Source organism: Nyctereutes procyonoides, unplaced genomic scaffold (assembly GCF_905146905.1).
Source record: "Nyctereutes procyonoides isolate TBG_1078 unplaced genomic scaffold, NYPRO_anot_genome, whole genome shotgun sequence".
In the NCBI taxonomy this organism is placed as follows: domain Eukaryota; kingdom Metazoa; phylum Chordata; class Mammalia; order Carnivora; family Canidae; genus Nyctereutes; species Nyctereutes procyonoides.
In genome coordinates, this window is record NW_026575052.1 from 30,815,427 (window position 1) to 30,838,270 (window position 22,844).

General features: G+C 36.4%; 1 protein-coding gene across 2 annotated transcripts in view; it reads right to left on the reverse strand.

Moving 5' to 3' along the window:
* The window catches only part of BDP1 (B double prime 1, subunit of RNA polymerase III transcription initiation factor IIIB), an 89,147-nt gene that overhangs the window by 4,783 nt on the left and 61,520 nt on the right, over positions 1 to 22,844 (reverse strand). The window contains exons 29-38 of one of the 2 annotated variants that reach the window (XM_055331841.1): positions 21,231 to 21,456; positions 19,920 to 20,077; positions 14,032 to 14,182; positions 13,625 to 13,802; positions 10,782 to 10,842; positions 10,273 to 10,459; positions 9,035 to 9,242; positions 4,903 to 4,942; positions 4,013 to 4,280; positions 3,125 to 3,371 (exon numbers count right to left, since the gene is read on the reverse strand). In XM_055331841.1, the coding sequence (XP_055187816.1) occupies positions 3,125 to 3,371; positions 4,013 to 4,280; positions 4,903 to 4,942; positions 9,035 to 9,242; positions 10,273 to 10,459; positions 10,782 to 10,842; positions 13,625 to 13,802; positions 14,032 to 14,182; positions 19,920 to 20,077; positions 21,231 to 21,456 (1,724 nt within the window). Of the gene's footprint in view, positions 1 to 3,124; positions 3,372 to 4,012; positions 4,281 to 4,902; positions 4,943 to 9,034; positions 9,243 to 10,272; positions 10,460 to 10,781; positions 10,843 to 13,203; positions 13,365 to 13,624; positions 13,803 to 14,031; positions 14,183 to 19,919; positions 20,078 to 21,230; positions 21,457 to 22,844 lie in introns of those variants that run through there. The other variant, XM_055331843.1, reaches the window with a different exon arrangement.

Genomic DNA, 22,844 nt, shown 5'->3' on the forward strand with positions numbered 1-22,844 from the left:
TATATATGAATGTGCACAACAGATTTATTCATAATAGCCAAACACTAGAAATAACACTGATGTCCTTTAATCAGTAAAAGGATAAACATGACTGGTATATATAGACTATGGAATACTATTCACCAATAAAAAGGAACAAATATATAAAACCATCTAGGGGACTCTCTAGGGAACTATGCTGAGTGGGGGAAAAAAGCAAATTCCAAATGTATGATTCCATTTACACAACTGTATACAACATTCCACTGACATAACATTCTCAGAATGACAAAGTTAATGGTATAGAACAAGATACCAGAAGTTAAGGAGAGTGTGGGGGTGCAATGTGTCTAAAAAGGCAACACAAAGGATCCCTGTGGTAACAGAAGTCGTCTTCTGTATCTTTACTGTGGCAATATCAATATCCTGGTTGTGATGCTGTACCACATTTTACAAGATGTTAATACTGGAGAAAACTGGATGGAGGGTACATGAAATCTCTCTGTATTGTGTTTTACAACTGCATGTGAATCTACAATGATCCCAAAATAAAAAATTTAATTTAAATTTTTAAAAAATGAGAGAGGTATGTAGGTGTCTCAGCTGGTTGATCTTCAGACTCTTGATTTTGGCTCAGGTACTGATCTCAGGATCCTGAGACAGCCTGAGTCTGGCTTCATGCTCAGCACAGAGTCTGCTTAGATTTCTCTCTCTCCCCTACTCCCTTTGCCCCTTACCTCACTCACACTCCTGCTCTTTCTCTCTCTCTCTCAAATAAGTCAATAAAATCTTTAAACTAAAAAAAAAAAAAAAAGAGAGAACAAGACACAGAAAAAGGAAGCTCTCTTTATATATTGTTTTGCAAAGATCTCCAAGACATAGTGTTATAGTGAAAACAGCAAGGAAGAGAACAGTATGGTATTATTTATGAAAAAAAAATTTATATATATATTTTTAAAGATTTATTTATTCGTGAGAGACACACAGAGAGGCAGAGACATAGGCAGAGAGGGGAAGCAGGTTCCTCGCAGGGAGCCCGATGTGGGACTCGATCCCAGACCTCAGGATCACGCTCTGAGTCAAAGGCAGACGCTCAACTGCTGAGCCACCCAGGCATCCAAAAAAATATTTATATTTGTATACACATATTGTATGTCTGGAAAAGTAAACCTGAAGCTGATTAATACCATACACTTATAAAAAGGGGAAATAGGAAGCTAAAGGACATGGAAAACTTCATACTGTCAACTTTTTTGGTAAATCATGAATTTTAAATCTTGGAATACATTACTTATTTCAAAAATAATAAAATAGCAATTTGAGAATAATGTTTAGAGTCTTGCCTCATACTCTTTACAGAAGCCAACAACCATGATTTGTTTTTTGTTTTGTTTTTTTTTTCTAGAAAGAGTACACACACACACACACAAGACAGGGAAGCAGGACAGGGCCACAGGGAGAAAGAATCAATCCCAAGCAGGTTCCACAGAGCTCCATCTCAGGACTCTGAGGGACGACCTGAACTGAAACAAAGAGTCAGACACTTAACCATAGGAGCCACCTAGGCACCCCTGAACAGGGTTAGCTTTAAAACTGATTACTAAATGTTTTATTATCTATGGAGAAAAACCTTCCTAATCATAAAAGCAATATAAGAAATTGTAAAGAAGGGTAGCCCGGGTGGCTCAGCGGTTTAGTGCTGCCTTCAGTCCAGAGCCTGATCCTGGAGATCAGAGATCGAGTCCCACATCTGGATCCCTGCATGGGGCCTGCTTCTCTCCCTCTCCCTCTCTCTCTATCTCTGTGTCTGTCCTTCATGAATAAATAAAATCTTAAAAAAAAAAAAAAGAAATTGTAAAGAAAAAACAGATCTGACTAAACATTTAAAGCTTATGTGTAGGGCAGCCCTGGTGGGTCAGAGGTTTATTACCGCCATCACCCTAAGGCATGATCCTTGAGACGCGGGATTGAGTCCCATGTTGGGCTCTCTGCATGGAGCCTGCTTCTCCCCCTCTGCCTGTGTCTGTACCTCTCTTTCTCTGTGTCCCTCATGAATAAATAAAGTCTTACAAATAAATAAACAAAGCTTATGTATATACTAAAAACCCTACAAAAGTTAAAAAGTAAATGAATTTTAAAAAATTACTTGCAGTAAAGAGCTAAGAGGTACGTGGCTTTCTTACATAAGAATCTCACATAAATTGGTAAAGAAAACTACCTAGATCCCAAAAGCTCTAAATCAGTGAAAGACAGGAACAAAAAAGAAAACAAAGAGAAAAAAACCTAGTAAACATATGGGAAAAACCTAGTCACTAAAAACTAAAGAGGTGCAAATTAAACAAATGAAATTACATTTCCACTCTCTATTATTGTATTAAGTACAAGTATTCCTCTTGAGGCTCACGCTATCCAAGAGATGGTCACCAGCCTTTTCTGCATGGAGATCCTATGTAACCAACACCCATATTCTTTCAAAGTTTTTGAAATACTAGCTCATGTATTTTTCCTTCCCACAAATTACCATATGAACATCTTCAGAATGCAGAGAAAGGAAACATGCAAACAAATTCTAACTTTACCATTCCTTGCCTTTTTTTTTTTTTTTTTTAGATTTTATTTATTTATTAGAGACACACAGAGAGAGGGAGAGAGAGAGAGAGGCAGAGACACAGGCAGAGGGAGAAGCAGGCTCCATGCAGAGAGCCCGATGTGGGACTCGATCCCGGGTCTCCAGGATCACGCCCTGGGCTGAAGGCAGCACTAAACTGCTAAGCCACCGGGGCTGCCCCCATTCCTTGAATTCTTATGGGTATCAGGACATCTCCCTAAATGCAAATAAAACTCTAGCGCTGTTCTGTTTTGCTTCCACAGGTCAGAAAGTTCTTTGCATTAAAGGAATGGCAATTCGGTGTCCATTTATGGCTAGCTTAAACGACCTTATATTAAAGGAGCTGCTGGAACTTCCTACCTCAGCAGCTTATCTTCTTCTCTTATAGTGAGGTATGATGGGGAGGAGATAAACAGGAGATGCTCTGAAATAACTTCTGACATCCAAATGAAAGTACCAATTGGCATGTGTTTCCTAGTTGAGTATGATTTCTAGCCCATTCCATACAAATAGTAACACAGAACAGTTACCACGCACCTGAGCTGCTGAACTGTCAATACTCTCAGACTGAGTATTCACAACACTTGGAGATGGAAGCTGGTCAGAGGACTCATGGACTTTTTTCTGGCTTTCATGGAGTGGATTTGATCTTTTCAGATTCTGTCTTGGTGCAGGTATAAGAGGCCTTAGGCGTTTCTTATTAGAAACATGAGTAGGTTCATCAGACTCCAAACTATTCCTTGAACATATTAAAGACAAGAATCCCAGGGGCCTCCTGCCAGGCCTAGAAATGCAAACGTAAAGATATTTAATACCAACTTCTTCCACGATGGTTAAAATGGCACATGTGACAGATACCACCTTAGTGGCACCAGTGTATCTACTAAATAGCATTATTATTTTGATCATTGTACCAGTAGCTGCCAATATAGAGTTTCTACCTAAAAAGTTAGTCTCAGTTAAAGTCAAGCTCTTATTATATGGAATATTGTATTTATCTGAAGAGTCTTACCAAAATGTTGACACTACTGAATTTCCTTAGATGAAACTCCTTCCCTTTACATTACTAACAGAGGAATATGTTTATTTATTTATTTATTTATTTTTATTTTTTATTTATTTATGATAGTCACACAGAGAGAGAGAGAGAGAGGCAGAGACATAGGCAGAGGGAGAAGCAGGCTCCATGCACCGGGAGCCCGACGTGGGACTCAATTCCGGGTCTCCAGGATCGCGCCCTGGGCCAAAGGCAGGCGCTAAACCGCTGTGCCACCCAGGGATCCCGAGGAATAGGTTTAGAAAACACTATCCGTAGTACTGAACTTAGTCTTTACGTATATGTCGTATCTGTTGCATATATATTACATTTACGCTTTGAGAAAGAGAAAAGGAGAGAAACATTTGTTAAAGATCATCTCATGGTACCTGGTTAATGGGGTTTTTGAAGATGATGTGATGCTAGTCACTTGTTCAGACTTTGAAGCAGCACAAGTTTTCTCCTCCTTATCAGACACAATCCTCTCATCCTGAGGTAACTGTGATGTACTCTTTTCTGTATGTGTATCTGTTACTTTATCAGGAGATCCAGATCCTATATTCTGTAAAGTTGGTTCAAGTTGTTCTTTCTGAGGTTCTGAAGTTGTATGTGTGCTTCCTGAGGTAGGGAAGGTATCTTGTGCTGTGTAAGACACCCCTTCAAAAAATGAAGACGACTGGTAAGCAGAGAACACATATTGAAATTTATACATCCAATTGAACTGCAACATTTGAAGGAAAAATCATGACATTCTTCCATAAACCTATTGTAGTAAGAGTAGGCTAAATGATAAATTACTATGTAAGTTATCTATTAAGAACATTGTAGCTGGTAAAAAAAAGTATGGTTACAGTTTCTGCATTCAGATAAAAAATAACCGTATCAACATATCAACATATTTTGATCTGGAAAATCTTTCTCCATAAATGTATCTTCAACCAGCAAAATGAGAGTTATCACTTTCTAATCTCTAGATAAACCTAAGGAACTATAAAAACTTTTTTATGCTCAGCTTTCTAATTCCTAAAATATAGTTGTTAAGCTTTTATAGAAAATCCTGTAGCCACATGGTTTTCTATTAATTACAAGATTAAAGTAACTTCTTATGACTATGAAAGTGCCAAATCCAAGATCTCAGCTAAGAAGAAAAACTTCTAATAATAAAAGCAAGATTCTTGGAGAAAGCAAGCAAAACTCTTCTTTAATTCCAAATTTGAATAGATGCATCAAAAATAATCCAAAAATAGCAAAATATCACAGTAAAATTTATTTCACTTACCTGTTTCCTCAGAAACATTTATCATTTCCTTTGAGCACACCTGTTTTAAGTAAATTTACAAAAAAATAATTTAAAAATCCATTTATCATGTAAATTGTTCTTGCCTTTTTTTTTTTTTAAATAAAGAAAGCATGTGAGATACAGAAAGCTATAGGGGAAAAGATATCTTGTGGAAATTCTACCAAACATATACAAAGAATACATTGCTACTGTTACTGAAACCGTTCCAGAGCACAGTGAAGGGGGGGTGAATTTCCAAATGCTTTTTATAAACCAAGATTAATATTAATTCCAATTCCAATTAATATTAATTCCAATTATAACCAGTACAAAAATATAATGAATTAGTACAAGCATAATTCAGCAACACATCGAAACACTAACACATGATAATCAAGCAGAGTTTTTTCAGGAATGCAAAGATGATTCAATATGAGAAATCTAATATAATTCAAAAGAAGTGAGGAGAAAATAGTGTCATAATGTAGGGAAAGTGTCCAAAAATGTTCATGCTTGAAAAAAAGGCATTTTCTTAACACCATAAACTATAATTACAATTCAAAAACCAGAATCCCACGTCATAAACACTGGAAATATTCCCTTTTAAATTAGGAATAAGAAAAAGATGTCTACTATCAGGACTATTTTCTGACATTTTTTTGAGTTTATTAGGCAATATAGAAAAAAGAAAGAAATTAAAGATATACAAAGTATACGAGACAAATTAAAACTGTATTTGCAGATGATATATGACTATTTACTTAAAAAGCCCAGCAGAATCAAGTGAAAATGTACTGTATATAAGGGGAATTCAGTAAGCTCTCTACATAGAAAAGAATTCAATGATAATGGCAACAAAAAAGATAAAATTCTCCTTAGGAGATAACCTAATAAGAAATGAACCAGAATTTTATTTTATTTATTTATTTATTTATTTATTTAAGATTTATTTATGAGAGAGAGACAGAGAGAGAGAGAGACAGAGAGAGAGGCAGACACAGGCAGAGGGAGAAGTAGGCTCCTTGCAGGGAGCCCAATGCAGGACTTGATCCTGGATCCTGGGATCAGGCCCTGAGCCAAAGGCAGATGCCCAACTGCTGAGCCACCCACGCATCCCTGGACCAGAATTTTAAAGAAGAGCTGAAAATACCATTGAGACATAAAAGAATAATTACACAAATGGAAAGTCATACTATATTTTTGGATTAAAAAAATCCAACATCACAAATCTGACACCAATTTTTCTCTATGTTAACTGGTCAAGTTAATATGATGCTAATATAAGTAACAAAAGGGTTTTTTATTTTCAAGCTCAGAACAAGTGAATTCTAAAATTAATATAAATTTAGAAATATATACCCAACTAGGAAAAACATGAAAAAAAAAAAGTCATGTGGAGGGGACAGAGAAACTTTCCATTTAAAATAGCAAAGCAGAAAAAAAAATAAATAAATAAAAAATAAAATAAAATAGCAAAGCAGGGAATCCCTGGGTGGCTCAGGGATTTAGTGCCTGCCTTTGGCCCAGGGCGTGATCCTGGAGTCCCGGGATCAAGTCCCACATCAGGCTCCCTGCATGGAGCCTGTTTCTCCCTCCTCCTGTGTCTCTGCCTCTCTCTCTGTCTTTCATGAATAAATAAATAAATAAATAAAATCTAAAAAAAAGAAAGGAAAGAAAGAAAGAAAGAAAGAAAGAAAGAAAGAAAGAAAGAAAGAAAGAAAGAAAAAGAAAGAAAGAAAGAAACTGAATAAAATAGCAAAGCATTTAAAAACTGTAACTTAAAACAGTGAGATACTGGCCCCAGAACAAATAGGTGAATCTCAAAGTAAAAGAAAATTCAGGAATATACCCAAACATGGGATTTAATATCCAGTAAGTGTAATTTCAAATCAGTGGAGAAAAAGATGAATTTTTCAACAAAGAGTGCTGGGACAATTCGGTAGGCACCTGGAGAACATCAAGTTGGTTCCACTCTTCCTAACACCAAAATAAATTCTAACCAAATCATTAATGTTAACTCTAAGAATTTATACTGTATCTTGAGGCAGACTCTGAATGTATAACAAAGTCCCCTGAAGCCATACATAAAGACTGAAAAATGGGATTACATAAAAATAAAAAAAGTTTGTATGTGTATGTGAATGCAGTATGTGTGCATTCTAGAATTTACAATTGTAACTTCAACATTTTATAAGCATCCTTTTATTGTTAGAACGCTGAAAACAAAGTTTAAAAAATAAAAATCACAAGATCAAAAGACATTATACTGTTCTTACATAGTCACATCAACGTATATCTATCATTTTTAAAGGTATATTATAAACTGGGGGCCTAGTTTTGCATATAGTAATGTACTGTGATCCTTTTCTCATGTCATTAAATATACTTTTAAAACAAAAGAGAATAATAATAATGTTTGTAAGGAATGCTGATAAACTGATCAAACTGGGTTAACTGATACACAGGGATACATTATACTTCTCTATCTTTTAAATGCTTGAAATTTTTCAGATTAAAAAATCAGGACATCTGGCTGGCTCAGTGGGTAGATAATGAAACTCTTATCTCGGGGTTGTAAATTCAAGCCCCACGTGTGTAGACAGTACTTGAAAATAAAATCTTATGTCCCCCCCCCCCCCAACCAAAATCAACCAAAAAAAGTATGCAAGAAGAAAAACTCACAAAAAGTAGTTAAAAGACAAACCAAGAAAAAATATATGCAACTCGTTCATGGACATATGATACACAGAGTTCCTCTAAACCTCTAGGAAAAAGATTAACAACACAAATGAAAAATGGGTAAAGAATATAGAGTCATTTCACTGAGAAAGGAATACAAATGGCTCCTAAGCATATGAAAGACATACAACCTTATTCATAGTAAGAGAAATTAAAAGCATTCTGGGATACCATCTTCCACCTATCAGATATACAAGGATATACTGCCTCTGTTGTCTGGTCTTCAACTGTCCCTGAGAATATAGATTCTAAATCAACGTTTCCGAAAATAAGTTAATTAACTTTTCCACAGTGTAGCTACATAGTGAGATAAATTATTATGCATACTGGAAACAAAAACAAGTAGGTGCTAAAAAACCATTAACATAGTGGCTGGTGATCAAATCTACATAGTATCTTCAGGTATCTCTGAGGTAGTGATGACTAGCTAGTGATGACAAAGAAGTTTGTGTTTGGCAAAGAAATGTCTCAGAAAGAGACCAAAAAAATAATGCTGGGGCATGAAGAAGTATGGTGCATTCAAGAAACTGAAAGATGGGGACACCTGGGTGGCTCAATGGTTGAACTTCTGCCTTCGGCTCAGGTCATGATCCCGGGGTCCTGGAATTGAGTCCTACATCAGGCTCCCTGTAGGGAGCCTCCCCTCTTCTCCCTCTGCTATGTCTTTGCCCCCTCTCTTTGTCTCATGAATAAATAAAATCTTAAAAAAAAAAAAAAAGAAATCGAAAGATTATCAATTCAATATGGTTAGAGAGTGACGGACAAAGTAAGATCAGAGACAGAAACAGGTTCTGGTTTTCTTCCTAAGAGCAAGGGATAGCTTTAAGCATTGTGGTAACAGTGGTGGTGATACTACTATTACTATTTTACACAATAGGAAACTCATTCACGGAGAGAACATATCTTTACTCAGGTCCCACAGCTGTTCAAGGGTATAGCCAGGATCCAGATCTACAGGACACTTTTTTTTTTTAAAGATTTTATTTATTTATTTATTCATTCACAAGAGACACAGATTGAGAGAGGCAGAGACACAGGCTGAGGGAGAAGCAGGCTCCATGTAGGGAGCCCAACGTGGGACAGGATCCCAGGACTCCAGGATCACACCCTGGGCCAAAGGCAGGCTCTAAACCACTGAGTCACACAGGGACCCCCTACAGGACACTTTTGGCCTTGTTCTCAACTAATAACAGAACTGGGGATGGATTTTCCGATTAATGTCCATCAATTTTCATTTAGAACTGGTTGAAAGTGATAATCCAAAACTGGTTTTAGATGGATTATTTAAGGTTAAAAGTATTGGAACTATCTTTATATAAAGAGTCTTAAGCAAGAAACAAAAATGGACCTCTTATAATATAGCCATCTTATTTGCTTGATGATTCTCTCTTACCTCAGAGGTGTAGTTTTGACAATCATCTCCTGAAGTGAGTGAAGTTTTCTTGGCAGGAGGAACATGGTCACTTTCATCGAGTGTACAGTGAAATCTCTTCCTAGATGTAAGATCCAAATTAGCAGGAGGAGGCTTTTCAGAACCATCTTTTCCAGAATCAGACAAACATATGGCATCTTGACCAAATGAAGTTACTGGAAAATTCATACTGCATAGAAAATGCATACATATGAGATCAGCAAATTAGAATCTACTTAATGAGGTTAAAGGCTGAGCTATTCCAATGAAAACTGCCAAAAAACTTCCAAGTAATTAATATATATATATGTGGCCAAGGTCACAAAAATGTTAGTTTTCCAATCAATTCATACTTGAAAACTCACAACTTGAATTCCATTAATACTGAATTAAATCCAAGGTATAAAAATAGCATTTTCTTTGTCAAGTTAAACTTTTAATCTAAAATGTCTCTTACAAAAAAAAAAAACCAACAACACACTTCAACATCTAATGCTACTTGACAATTAAGTGTCCAATTAACCAGTGACTGTCTTAATACATCAATTCTATAGTGAAGAATTTATTTTTTTATATGTAGTATATGTTTTTTTTAAACACATTTTATTTATTTATTCATGAGAGACAGAAAGAGAAAGAGAGAGAGAGAGAGAGAGAGAGAGAGAGAGAGAGAGGCAGAGGGAGAAGCAGGCTCCATGCAGAGAGCCCGACATGGGACCCAATCCCAGGTCTCCAGGATCATGCCCTGGGCCAAAGGCAGGTGCTAAACCGCTGAGCCACCCAGGCTGCCCTATAGTAAAGAACTTAAAAAGCCCAGGATCCCTGGGTGGCTCAGTGGTTTAGCGCCGCCTTCAGCCCAACTGCTAAATTTTTTTAGCTTTCAAAATATTTAAGATACCAAACAAGTTTCATACAAAACTATTATATTATACGTTTAAATGGCAGCTTTATCAGGTACAAAATCAACAATTTCTTCTCTAACTTATCACATAACTATTAAATAAGATCTTCAGGACAATTATAATAATGCTTGTGAATGGCTTATTCAGTCAATACTATTCAATTCATAAAGTAATGAATTCTTTCCTCCTAGTAAAAACAGTTTAACTCCCAGGTAACATCTGGAAGTGTACATCACTATATTGTACACTGGGAATTAATACTGCACTGTATGTTAAATGGAATTTAAATAAAAAATAAAAGTTTAGCTCAATCATTACCTCAAGTCACTCCTTCCTTCTGTATTCACGGATTTGATCAATATAGGTGCTGGCAGTAAAGGGTTTGGCATTAACTGTGCAGTGGTATCATTAAAATCTTCTACAGCATTGGTTGGAATTTCCACCAGAGTTAAAATGAACGCTTGTTCATCCTCACCATCTTGATGTACCTTAGCAACTAGATTCACTATCAAAGTTTAAAAGTTAGTAATGAAAAGATGAACTATAAAAATCATTAATTTGTTAATTTATTACATTTCTAAAAAGTCTCACTATAACTTACCCCCACAAATAAAAAACAAATTACACCCACAAAAATAAAAAGTAATTAAAAGGATAAGATGGTTAACCATAGAGAGGATTTGCAATTCTGAATAACAATTCTTTTTTTTTGTTTTTAAGACTGTCATAGACTAAAAAATTATTTTGTTTTTCATAGTCAAATGGGGTATGGGAGTAAAAGCCAAACTATTCGCTTCTGTGATTTTTATCAAAGCAAATTATCATACCTGTTAAGTCTTGAGAACTGATTACATTCTCTTGTTGTATTTCTGGCATAGTTGGTGTACCCTAAAAAAATTAAAATGCAGGAATGAGGCAGACCAAATTCTAGTTGTTTTTGTTTTTCCAAATTCTAGTTTTAAAAAGTCTTCCAGACAACTGGATATAGTAAGAATTGTTTCAAAACTCAGCAACTCTTTAACCATATACAATTTTCCAAGTGTTTTGAAACTTTTTAGTTGTACCAGTAACTTCTGATTCATTTAAAGGTTTTTTAAAATTTATCTCTTTGAGAGCAAGAGAGAGAGAGGGAGGGAAGAGAAAGAGAAAGAGAGAGAGAGAGAACATGCACAAAGCAAGGGGGAGAGGCAGAGGGAAATGGAGAAGCTGACTTTCCTTTGATCAGGGAGCCTGATGCAGGGCTTGATCCTAGGACCCTGAAATCATGACCCAAGCAGAAGGCAGACACTTAACCAAATAAGCCACCCAGGCACCTCACTTTTGATTCATTTAAATAAACATATATATGCATAAAGGGACTACAACTAAATTGTTGAATATATGAATTTTATGAAAATTTTTTCAAAGTAACAAGAAAGGGAGATTCAAACCCCTCAACCTTCCCTCTATCCCCAGCACAGCAGCTCTTGTACTATCAGTAAGTGAAACCAGAATGGAAGCGAACTGTCCCTCCTTGCCTCCAGCATTGCTCCTTCCGATCTGTTATCCACAAAATTGCAAACACTGTATTCTCTAAATGCAATTCTTTTTTTTTTTTTTTAACATTTTATTTATTCATGAGAGACACAGGGGGAGAGAGAGGCAGAGACACAGGCAGAGGGAGAAGCAGGCTCCATGCAGGGAGCCTGATGTGGGACTTGAGGGGTCTCCAGGATCATGCCCTGGGCTGAAGGCAGTACTAAACCGCTGAGCCACCAGAGCTGCCCTAAAATGAATTTTTTTTTTTTTTTTGCAATTCTTATTATAATTTTCCACTGCTTAAATCTTCAAACTTTCATTTTGTAACCAACAAAGTCAGTAACTGATTCCGGCAAGCATCATCAAAGGATACTAAAAGTACTAGGTATAAGATTGTCGAGTCTCAAATTACTTACTAACACAGTGCATAAAACATGCTGTTATTGGAAGAAATCTGGCAGGCCCAGGCTTGCCAGTCAACATCACCAAAAATGGGACAAACTGACATTTACATGCCTATTGAGGTAATACAAAAGGAAGAACACATCAACTAAATAGTAATTGTGCCAAAAATGTTCAATCTGAATCTAATACTGAGGAACAACCACAAAAATCCAGATTGTGAATTATCCTGGAATGTCAAGTTCACAAAAGAAGGTAAAGGGCAGGAAGAACTACTCTAGATGAGAATAAGGAGGACTACTAAGAACAATGTGAGAGCCTTGACTGAAACTATGTTATTACATATTATTTTTAAATCCTTGTCAGATAGTATGGTAATACTGAGTGTGACAACAGTACTATCATTTCTCTGTAAGAAACATCCTGTTGATATTAGATATAAGCTGGAGTATGTATAGGTAAAGGCTCATGTCTGCAACTTCCAAATGGTTCAGTTTCTTACAAGTATGTATCTATATAAATGGAGAGCAAGACAGAGTAAGCAAATGAAGTAAAATGTTAATAATTAACAAACCTAAGTAAAGGGCATATGAGAATTCTCTTTTATTTTTAAAAGATTTTTATTTATTTATTCATGAGAGACACACAGAGAGGCAGAGACACGGGCAGAGGGAGAAGCAGGCTCCCTGCAGGGAGCCCAATGCTCTGGGATCACGCCCCGAGCCACCCAGGATTCCCATATATGGGAATTCTATATAAGATCTCTGCAACTTTTCTATCTATGAGTTTGAAATTATTTCAAAATAAAAAAGTTAAAATAAACAACTTGGGGGTCAGGGTAAATCCCTTAACTCTGGATATAGCCCAAACTCTTGTAGCAAGTCCTAACCATTCCGTTTATGGTCTGCTCCCAGGCTACCCAGCTCACTCATCTCGAACTACTTCATTTATATCCTACTCATAACTATTTATAGTCCCTGATATGAAATGATGTTTCTTACATATTTTTTACATATGTTCCTCTCCTTTTTCCTGGCTAATTCATACCTGTTCTTCTAGATCAAGGATTCTTTCAGTCCTGGCTGCACATCAGAATAACCTAACTTCAACAGCAACAAAAAGCAAATGCCTACACCCTACTTCCAGAGACTGATTTTACTGGATTGGGTTGAGGACCACTCCTTTACAGTCTTATGCAACTTGCCTTCATAGCACCTATTCATTTAGCAACCATTCATTTACTAATCTGTTTTCCCACAACTCTGCCTCCCCACTACCTTACACAGCATCGAACATGTATTAGTAACATCTCAAAATAATACCTGCAACATGACTGTATTTCTCAGATTCAGTGGTCAGCAAGCAGGAGGTAAATACTCTGTACAAACACTTCCTTTTTCATAACTTTCACTGGCTATTTGATCTAGGTTCCAAAGACTAAAGACACACTCAATAAAAGTTCAGTCACAATACATTCTTGCAAGGCAAAACTATAGGAAAAGAAAACAGATCCATGATTGCCAAGCAGTGGGGGTGGCAAGGGAATGTGTGACTTAAAAAGGGCCCTGGGGCATTTGAGGGATGATGGAACTGTTAATGTGTTGCTTATATGACTATATATGTTTGTCACAACTTGTAGAAGTACACACTAAAAAGGGTGAAGTTTACTGTGTGTAAGTTATACTTTAATTTTTTTTTAAATGGAGAATAAACACCCAGCCACCCCATGTTATATTTGATATTCTTTTACCTCTGACACATGAAATGTAAGCATACTGTCTCCATCAGAGTCCTCTCTCTGGGGCTCTTTGGTAGAACTCTCAGTGAGACCCATATCTGAACCAAGAGTATGGGGCCTTGTCTCAGGGGAAACAACTGGAGCAACTGACAATATCTGAACCTTTTGAGATTCCTCTTCTTGATCATTTCTGAAAAAGAAATTAATATATATTCGACTTTCAGAGTATGTATTACAGTTCTGTATTGAAATCAAGTGGACAACTACAGCATAATGTTTAGAGCTAAGTGAGTCAAAGATTTAATGCTGTTCAAATTTCTAAAATATTTTTAATGCAACAGAACCCCCTTTTTCCAATCAAATTCTTACAGCTGTAGCTAATGACTATAGTTGAAACAAAATCCCAGAACCTCTTTTACCTTTCAGTTAGATTTGCTTCCTGAGAAACAGTAGTCTCTTCAATACCATATTCACATGCCAATTTATTCTGCTCCTTATTTTCCGCTGCTGTAAGTGATCCAAGGCTTTTATCTTGTAATTCCGTTGCTTCAGAAACATTTTTCTCAGGTTCTTAAACAAAAAACACATTTAAGATGTAGTCTAAAGTAATACAGCTAAAACCTCAATATAAGAAATAAGTTCTCTATTCAAAGACAGATCACTATACAGTGGCTCTTCCAAATTTCTCTTAACCCAAAAATCAAGCTTATCCACATGGAAGAAGAGTGCTACTGGCCAATGAGATTGTTGAAGCAGATGATTAATGAATCCTACACTGCACATTTCACTGGTGGCTGCCACAAAAATTTTATGTCCACTCTATTGTGACAGTAATGTAATTACAAATCCACATACAAAACAAGTTTAGAGGAGGGTACACATGAGGTCTGGCTAGTTCTACCTTGGGCAAAGTGTTGGGGAGGGAGTTATTTTGCAAAGAATGCCCCACAAAGAAGAAAAAAGATTTCTACATAAAAGAGTTACTTTCAACTTGCTATTAAAATATCAACAGCAATTATCACAATACTGTATCAAATAACACTAAAATTTGTATGAAACCACAAAAGACTCTAAAGAGTCAAAGTAATCTTGAAAAAGGAAAACAAAGCTAAGAAGTATGACAATCACAGATTTTAAGATATCCTACAAAGCTATAGTAATTAAAACAGTATTATAAAGACACAAAAGTAGATCAATGGAAGAAAAAAAGAGTCCAGAAGTAAACCCACAGCTATATGGCCAATTAATCTAGGACAAAGGAAGCAAGAATATACAATGGGGAAAAGACAGTCTCTTCAGTAAATGGTGATGGGAAAACTGGAAAGCTACATGGCAAATAATGAAACTGGACCACCTTCTAACTCTGCACACAAAAAGTAAACTCAAATGGACTAGAGGTCTAAATGTGAGATGAAACCATAAAAATCCTAGGAAAAAACTACAGGCAATAATTTCTCTTACATCAGCTATAGCAACATTTATCTAGATATGTCTCCAGAAGCAAGGGAAACAAAAGCAAAAATAAACTATTTGGACTACATAAAAATAAAAAGCTTTACAGAAAAGGAAATCATTCACAAAATGAAAAGTCAACTACTGAATAGAAATGTGCAAATGGCATATCTGATAAGGGGTTCATATACAACATATATAAAGAACTTACACAAGTTAACAGCAAAAAACAAAACATTTTGATTAAAAAATGGGCACAGATGGGGCACCTGGGTGGCTCAGTTGGTTAAATGTCTGACTCTTTATCTCAGCTCAGGTCTTGATCTCAGGGTCATGAGTTCAATCCCTGCACTGGGCTCCATGCTAGGAGTGGAGCCTAGTTTAAAAAAAAAAAAAAAAAAAAAAAAAAGGGCAGCCCCAGTGGCGCAGCGGTTTAGCGCCACCTGCAGCCCAGGGCGTGATCCTGGAAACCCGGGATCGAGTCCCACGTCGGGCTCTCTGTATGATGCCTGCTTCTCCCTCTGCCTATGTCTCTGCCTCTCTTTCTGTCTCTATGAATGAATAAATAAAAATCTTAGGAAAAAAAAAGGGAGGGGGGGTGCATAGGATCTGCATAGACATTCTTCCAAAGAAGACACACAGATGGACAGTAGACAAATGAAAAGATGCTCAACATCACTAATCATCAAGGAAACGCAAATCAAAACCACAAGATATCACAAGAATGGCTAAATACAAACACACACATACACACAAGAAATAACAAGTGTGGATAGGGATGTAGAAAAAAAGGCATCTTGTGTACTATTAGTGAGAATGTAAATTGGTGCAGCTGCTGTGGAAAACTGTAAGGCTGTTTCTCTAAAACTTAAAAATACGAATACCATATCATTCAATAAATTCCACTAGTAGGTATTTACACAAAGAAACCAAAAACACTAATTCAAAAGATATATGTACCACCCCGACATTTACTGTAGCATTACTTACAATAGCCAAAATATGGAAGCAACCCAAGTGTCCATTAGCACATGAATGGAAAAGGAAGATGGGACATCTACACACAATGGGAAACAACAGGAATACTACAAAGCCATTAAAAGGATGAGATTGGGCCATTTGTGACAACAGCTATAGATGGATGGACCTAAAAGGTATTATGTTAAGTGAAGTAAGTCAGAGAAATAAATACCGTATAATTTCACTCATATATGGAATCTTTAAAAAAGCAAGTGAGGAAACAAATGAAGAGCATAATCATATCTACAAGTAGAGAACAAACTGGTGGCTTCCAGAGGGGAAAAAGTAGGAGAATAGATAAAGTGGGTGAAAGAGAGTAGAAGATATAGGCTTCCAGTTATAAAATGAGTAAGTCATGAGAATAAAAGGCATAGCATAGGGAATACAGTCAATGTTATTGTAATAGCATCGTATAGTGAGAAATGGTAGCTCTACTTGTGTAAGCATAGCATAACATACAAACTTACTGAATCACTACATTGTACACCTGAAACTAATGTAATCCTGTGTGTCAACCACACTCAAATTTAAAAAAACTGAATAAAAATATAAAAGGTAACTTCAGCCTGCACATTGAAATAGCTTCTGGGTATTTCTGAACTAAGAGTAAGTAATGAATTAACTAACTGAATCATCAGAGTTCTTGGTTGAAAGGAAATTCCAGAAATCAGGAACCACAAAGTAGGGAAAAGATGATGCTAACTATCCAGATCTTCTACCTACAGGGCTTAAGACAATCTAGATAACTTATTAAGTGCACTGTTTGTCCTGCTCTTACTAGCACAGGAAAGAGTTGGGCTCTTGGCAGATGGTGGGGGTTGGTATAGGAGTAGGATTCCACAGGTACATTACAATACAGTGAGGCTATTAAAAAAAATGAAAGCACTAGGTGATCACACAGAAAGATTTTTAAAATATACTAATCTTTAAATACAGAGTGCTACTATATAAAGAACTCAATTTAAAAAAAACACAAAAGGCAGCCTGGGTGGCTCAGTGGTTTAGCACCGCCTTCAGCCCGGGGCGTGATCCTAGAGACCCAGGATCGGGATCGAATCCCACCATCAGGCTCCCTGCATAGAGCCTGCTTCTCCTTCTACCTGTGTCTCTGCCTCTCTCTCTCTCTGTCTCTCATGAATAAATAAAATCTTAAAAAAAAAAGAAAGAAAATAAATAAGCACATGAAAAGATATTCAGTATCATTGGCCACGAGGGAAATAGAAATCAAAACCACAATGAGATACTAGTTTAAGTCCCCTGGCATATCTCATAACAAGTGTCTAGGAGGATACAGAAACTGAAACCATCACAGAATGTTGGTGAAAACAGACAATGGTGGGGTACCTGGCTGGCTCTGTTGGTAGACCATGTGACTCTTGATGTGAGTTATAAGTTCAAGCCCCACACTGGGTATAGATTACTTAAAAATAAAACAAAAAAATATTTTTAAAAAGAAAGGAAAAAGAAAACCAAAGGAAATGCAGAATGTTGCTACTTTCGGGGTTTTTTTTTTTTTTTGGTGTGTTTTGTGTTTTAAAACAGTTTATTTATTTGTTCATGAAAACACACAGAGAGAGGCAGAGACACAGGCAGAGGGAGAAGCAGGCTCCATGCAGGGAGCCCAATGCAGAACTCGATCCCAGGACCCTGGGATCACCACCTAAGCCAAAGGCAGGTGCTCAACCACCGAGCCACCCAAGCTTCTTCATTGCTACCTCTTTTGAAACAGTATGGCAGTTCCTCAAAAAGTGAAATACAGAATTACCATATGATCCAGCAATTCCACTTGTAGGTATAAATCCAAGACAAATGAAATCTTATGTCCACACAAAAACTTACACGAGTGTCCTTAGCAGCATTACTTCTAATAGCCATAAGATAGAAAACAACCTAAATGCCCATCAACAGATGAATGAGTAAACAAAAAGTAGTATATTTATATAATGGAATATTTGGCAAGAAAAAGAAATGGACTATTTGACACATGCTACAACACAGATGATCCTTGAAAATATGCTAAGTAAAAGAAACCAGACACAAAAGGCCACATATTATATGATTTCATCTAAATGAAATGTCCCAAATAGGCAAAGCTACAGAAGGTAGATTACTGGTTGCCTAGGGTTGAAAAGGGTTGAAGAAAAAAAAAAAAAAAAAGAAAAGGGTTGAAGGATATGGGGAGTGCATGCTCCAACTGTTAATGGTGAAGGTTACATAACTTTTTTTTTTTGGTTACATAACTTTTAAACACCATAAGTATACGCTTCAAATGGGTTAACTATATAGAATTATCTCAGTAAAACGGTTATTTTTAAGAGCTGAACAAGGGGTGCCTGGCTAACACAGTTGGATAAGTGTTTGACTCTTGGTTTTGGCTCAAGTCATTCTCCTGAAATTATGGGATCAAGCACTGTGCAGGGCTCCATGCTCAGCCCAGAGATTGCATGGGACTCTCTTTCCCTCTCCCTCTGCCTCTTGACCCCATGCTTGCTCTCTCTAATAAATAATCTTTTAAAAATTAGTTAATTAATTAAAATAAAACAGAAGTGCTGAACATATAATATGTATGATATAGTATGCTTATATTTTTGTTCTGAAAAGAATACACATATATTTTTATACATATATGTGTGTGTGTATATATGTGCGTGTGAATGTATCTTTGTACCCAGTCCCACATTTAGATGCTTATACATATAAAACACTTTTGGAAGTCTACAATAAAAACATAAAGGCAGTTTACTACTAGATGTAAGGTTAGGGGACTGGGAACCAAAGTTTATTACATTTTAAACCTGTGGACAGTGTCTTATTCTTTGCCACACACGTTTATCTTTCTAAAAAAAAAAAATGTTTGCTTGAATATTCATGTACACACAAAAAATACACAAGAAAATGTTTAATCAAGTAAATATAGCTAACTCTTGAAAAACATGGGGTTTGAGTGCAGAAAACCTCTCATGCAGTAAAAAATCTGCATATTTGATTCTCAAAAACCCTAACCACTAATAGTATACTATTGACCAGATGCCTTATTGGTGACATAAATAGTCAACCAACACATAATTGCATGTTAAATATATTAGATACTGTACTCTTACAATAAAGTAAACTAGAACAAATAAAATGTTAAGAAAATCATAAGGAAGAGAGCAAATACAGTTATAATACTATACTGTATTTATTTAAAAAAAAATCCATGTATAAGGGCGCCTGGGTAGCTCAGTCAGTTAAGCATCCAACTCTTGATTTCAGCTCAGGTCATGATCTCAGGGTCAAGATCAAGCCCCACGTGGGGCTCCACACTCCATATGGAGTCTGCTTAGGATTCTCATATTCCCTCTCCTTCTCCTGCTCCCTCCACTCTTGCTCTAAATAAATAAATAAAATCTTTTTAAAAATCTGGGGTGTGTTGTTGGCTCAGATAGTTGGGCATCTGCCTTCGGCTCAGGTCATGATCTCCAGGTCCTGGGATCAAGCCCCACAGTGGGCTCCCAAGTCAGTAGAGGGAGTCTACTTCTCCCTCTCCTTCGGCCTCTTCCTCCCCCGCTTGTGCTCTTTCTCTCTCTCTCAAATGAATAAATTTTTTAAAAACTTTTAAAAAGACATGAAGAGTGGACTCATGCAGTTCAAACGTGTGTTATTTTGGGTCAACAAAACACAAAATGATAATGAAGCTAGTTGATGCATTTATTGGTGTTTACCTAGTTCACTCTCCATTTTGAAACTTTTAATACTAAATTAAAATAACTTTATCCGAATATTCCACTTGAAATGTTAATGCAATTTCTCTTGTAAAAGTAATTTTGTAGCTATTTAAGGGAATAAAATTTACCTCTTTGACTTTCTATTACTTCTCCTCTGTTTACAAACAAATTGGGAACTTCCTGATGAACATTCAACCTGTTTGTTCTCAAAGCCTTAAGATTTGGTTTAGGCTTGGGAAATCTACTTCTCATTCTCAAATTACTGGTCACATCAGAAGTTGTATTCCTAGAAAAAGAAAGAGGGGAAGAGAGAAAAATTCATCAACCATGTAAGAATTCCATCTCATTTCATACATTATGATAGTTATATGTCACCTATTCAGGTGCCACAGTATCTCTAAGTGTTCATTTTTTAATGCTGAAAACACACAGCAGTAATTTTATTCAAAATCTAGAAGGGGGATGTCTGGGTGGCTCAATGGTTAAGTGTCTGCCTTCAGCTCAGTGTGTGATCCAGGTGTCCAGGCACTAGTCCCACCCACATCGGGCTCCCTGCAAGGAGCTTACTTCTCCCTCCCCCTGTGTCTCTGCCCCTCTCTGTGTCTCTCATGAGTAAAGAAAGAAAATCTTAAAAAAAAAAAAGTCTAGAGAAGGGAAGAGAATCTGGACCAAGTTTGGAAAACAGAGTATATTTACATAAAACTATTTCACTAAAGCTTCAATTCAAAGATGCACACATTGCATTGACTTTAATATGCAAACCACTAGGGGTGCCTGGCTGGCTCAGTGAGTAGACACTGTGGCTTCTGATCTCAAAGTCATGAATTCAAGCCCCATGATCAGTGTGGAGTCTACTTTAAAAAAATAAGTTTAAAAAAAAAAAAAAGGCAAGGCAGGGGCACCTGGGGGGCTCAGATGGTTAAACATCTGTCTTAGGCTCAGGTCATGATCCCAGGGTCCTGGGATCGAGCCCCCTGTCAGGCTCCCTGCTAACAGGGAGTCTGCTTATCCCTCTCACTTGTCCCCCCTTTCCCTGCTCATGCTCATACACTCTCAAATAAATAAATAAAATCTTTAAAAAAATGCAAACCATTACACTGAAATCAAACCAGCCAATCCTCACTTTAAAGGCTGAGAAATTAGCAGTGCCTACTTCACACTTATACAAGTATTACTCAAAAGCTATTAACTAAAATGATAGTTGGTTTAAATGTACTTATTAGGGTTGGCTCATTGGTTGAGTGAGCATCTGCCTTTGGCTCAGGCCATGATCCCAGGGTCCTGGGATGAAGTCCCCCCGTCAGGCTCCTGCAGGGAGCCTGCTTCTCCCTCTGCCTATGTCTCTGCCTCTCATGAATAAATAAATAAAAATCTTTTTTAAAAATGTATTTATTAATTGCATACTATAAAACTCAAGAGTTTAAGAAAGCAAAATAAACCTGATTGATACAGCGTTTTCCTTTACTTTCTCCACTAAATCAGTTTCTTCTTTAGTACTTTGCTCTTCCAATACAATCTTGTTTTCTTCTAATGATGATGGAGATGTAGTATTGACAGCTGAAGAAAGTTCCTGACATTCAGGAATAATTTTGTGATTTACATTATGTGGGCTAAAAGGAACACAGCTTTTATCCTTTGAATGAACATCAAGAAGTACACATACTCCTATTACAGAAAAAAAGAGAAAATTAAAAATGACCCAATACAAGTAGGTGTCCAAAGAAAATAAATCCCTCTACATTAAGCAACTGTAAAATTCTATATTATTTTTAAAGTTTACTCTTTTTGGCTCCAAATTTAAATATAAGATCATATATTTTATGCCAGAGATTTGACTTGTTCTAAGCCTAATAATTCTTACAGACTATAATTTTTGTGCTATTATAAGGAAAAATGAATCTGTTACCTTCAGTAATTACATAGCCTCAAATAAGTTTCAAGGTAGGATTATCTTCATTTACAATTTTTCAAAACCTGCATATTATTTTCTAAAGATTTGTGACAAGCTCCAAAGCAATACTCTGTCATTGAGAAACGAGCTAATATATGGGCACCTGGATGGCTTAGTTGGTAGAATATGTCACTCTTGATCTTGGGGACATGAGTTTGAGCCCCACACTGGGTGTATAATTTACTCAAAAAAAAAAAAAAGAAAGAAAAACCCACAAAAACAAAAAAACAAACATGAGAGTAAATAAGTCTATATAAGGAACACCAACCAGAAAACTCCTTGATAAATATATAGATATGGGTCTAGAAGTCTAAAGCCTAAGATAAATGGCAGGCAACTCATCTCCAGACAAAATAATGAGGACGAATATAATTAGCATAACTATCCATTTAGTATACGTAAACTAGAAGGGTCCTCAGACAGTAAAGATCATAACTTCTCCGTAAGGTTAGTCTAATACTTATGGGTTGACATATATTTTGGGTCAGTCCAAAGTAACAGAATAGTCACAACTAGATTATTTCAATGACTGCTATTGTCCCTTCATACTATATTCGATTGTCAGGTAACTGTGAAGACAATCCAAAGCAGGAACTCCTTTGCTAAAGTAACATGTATAAAGTGATCAGTGACCAATGAGATCAGTTAACCCATGTTTATGATGCTTATGTTTATCATGTTTATGATGAATAAAGTGTAAGACTCACTATATAATCCAGGAATAAAACTTTTTTAAAATAAACCAAGTGTACTACTTTGAAATCGTGGCTACTATATCTAAAGGGGTAAGTTAGATGGATCAATACACACATATTACCTTTTTCTGGAAAAAAACAAAATTATGCCAAATGTAAAAGGCAGATACTGCCTTATTAGTCAAATGTGGGTATAATTTCTTAAAAGTCAAAAAAGGCTTTATTTGAAGCACCTGGCTGGCTCAGTCAGTTAAGCATTTGCCTTCGACTCAGGTCATGATTCCAAGGTCCTGGGATCAAGTCCTGCTTCCAGTTGTCTGCTCAGCAGGGAGCCTCCTTATCCCTCTCTCTCTGTCCTTCCTCCTCATGTTCACTCTCTCGTGCTCTCTCTCTCTCTCAAATAAATA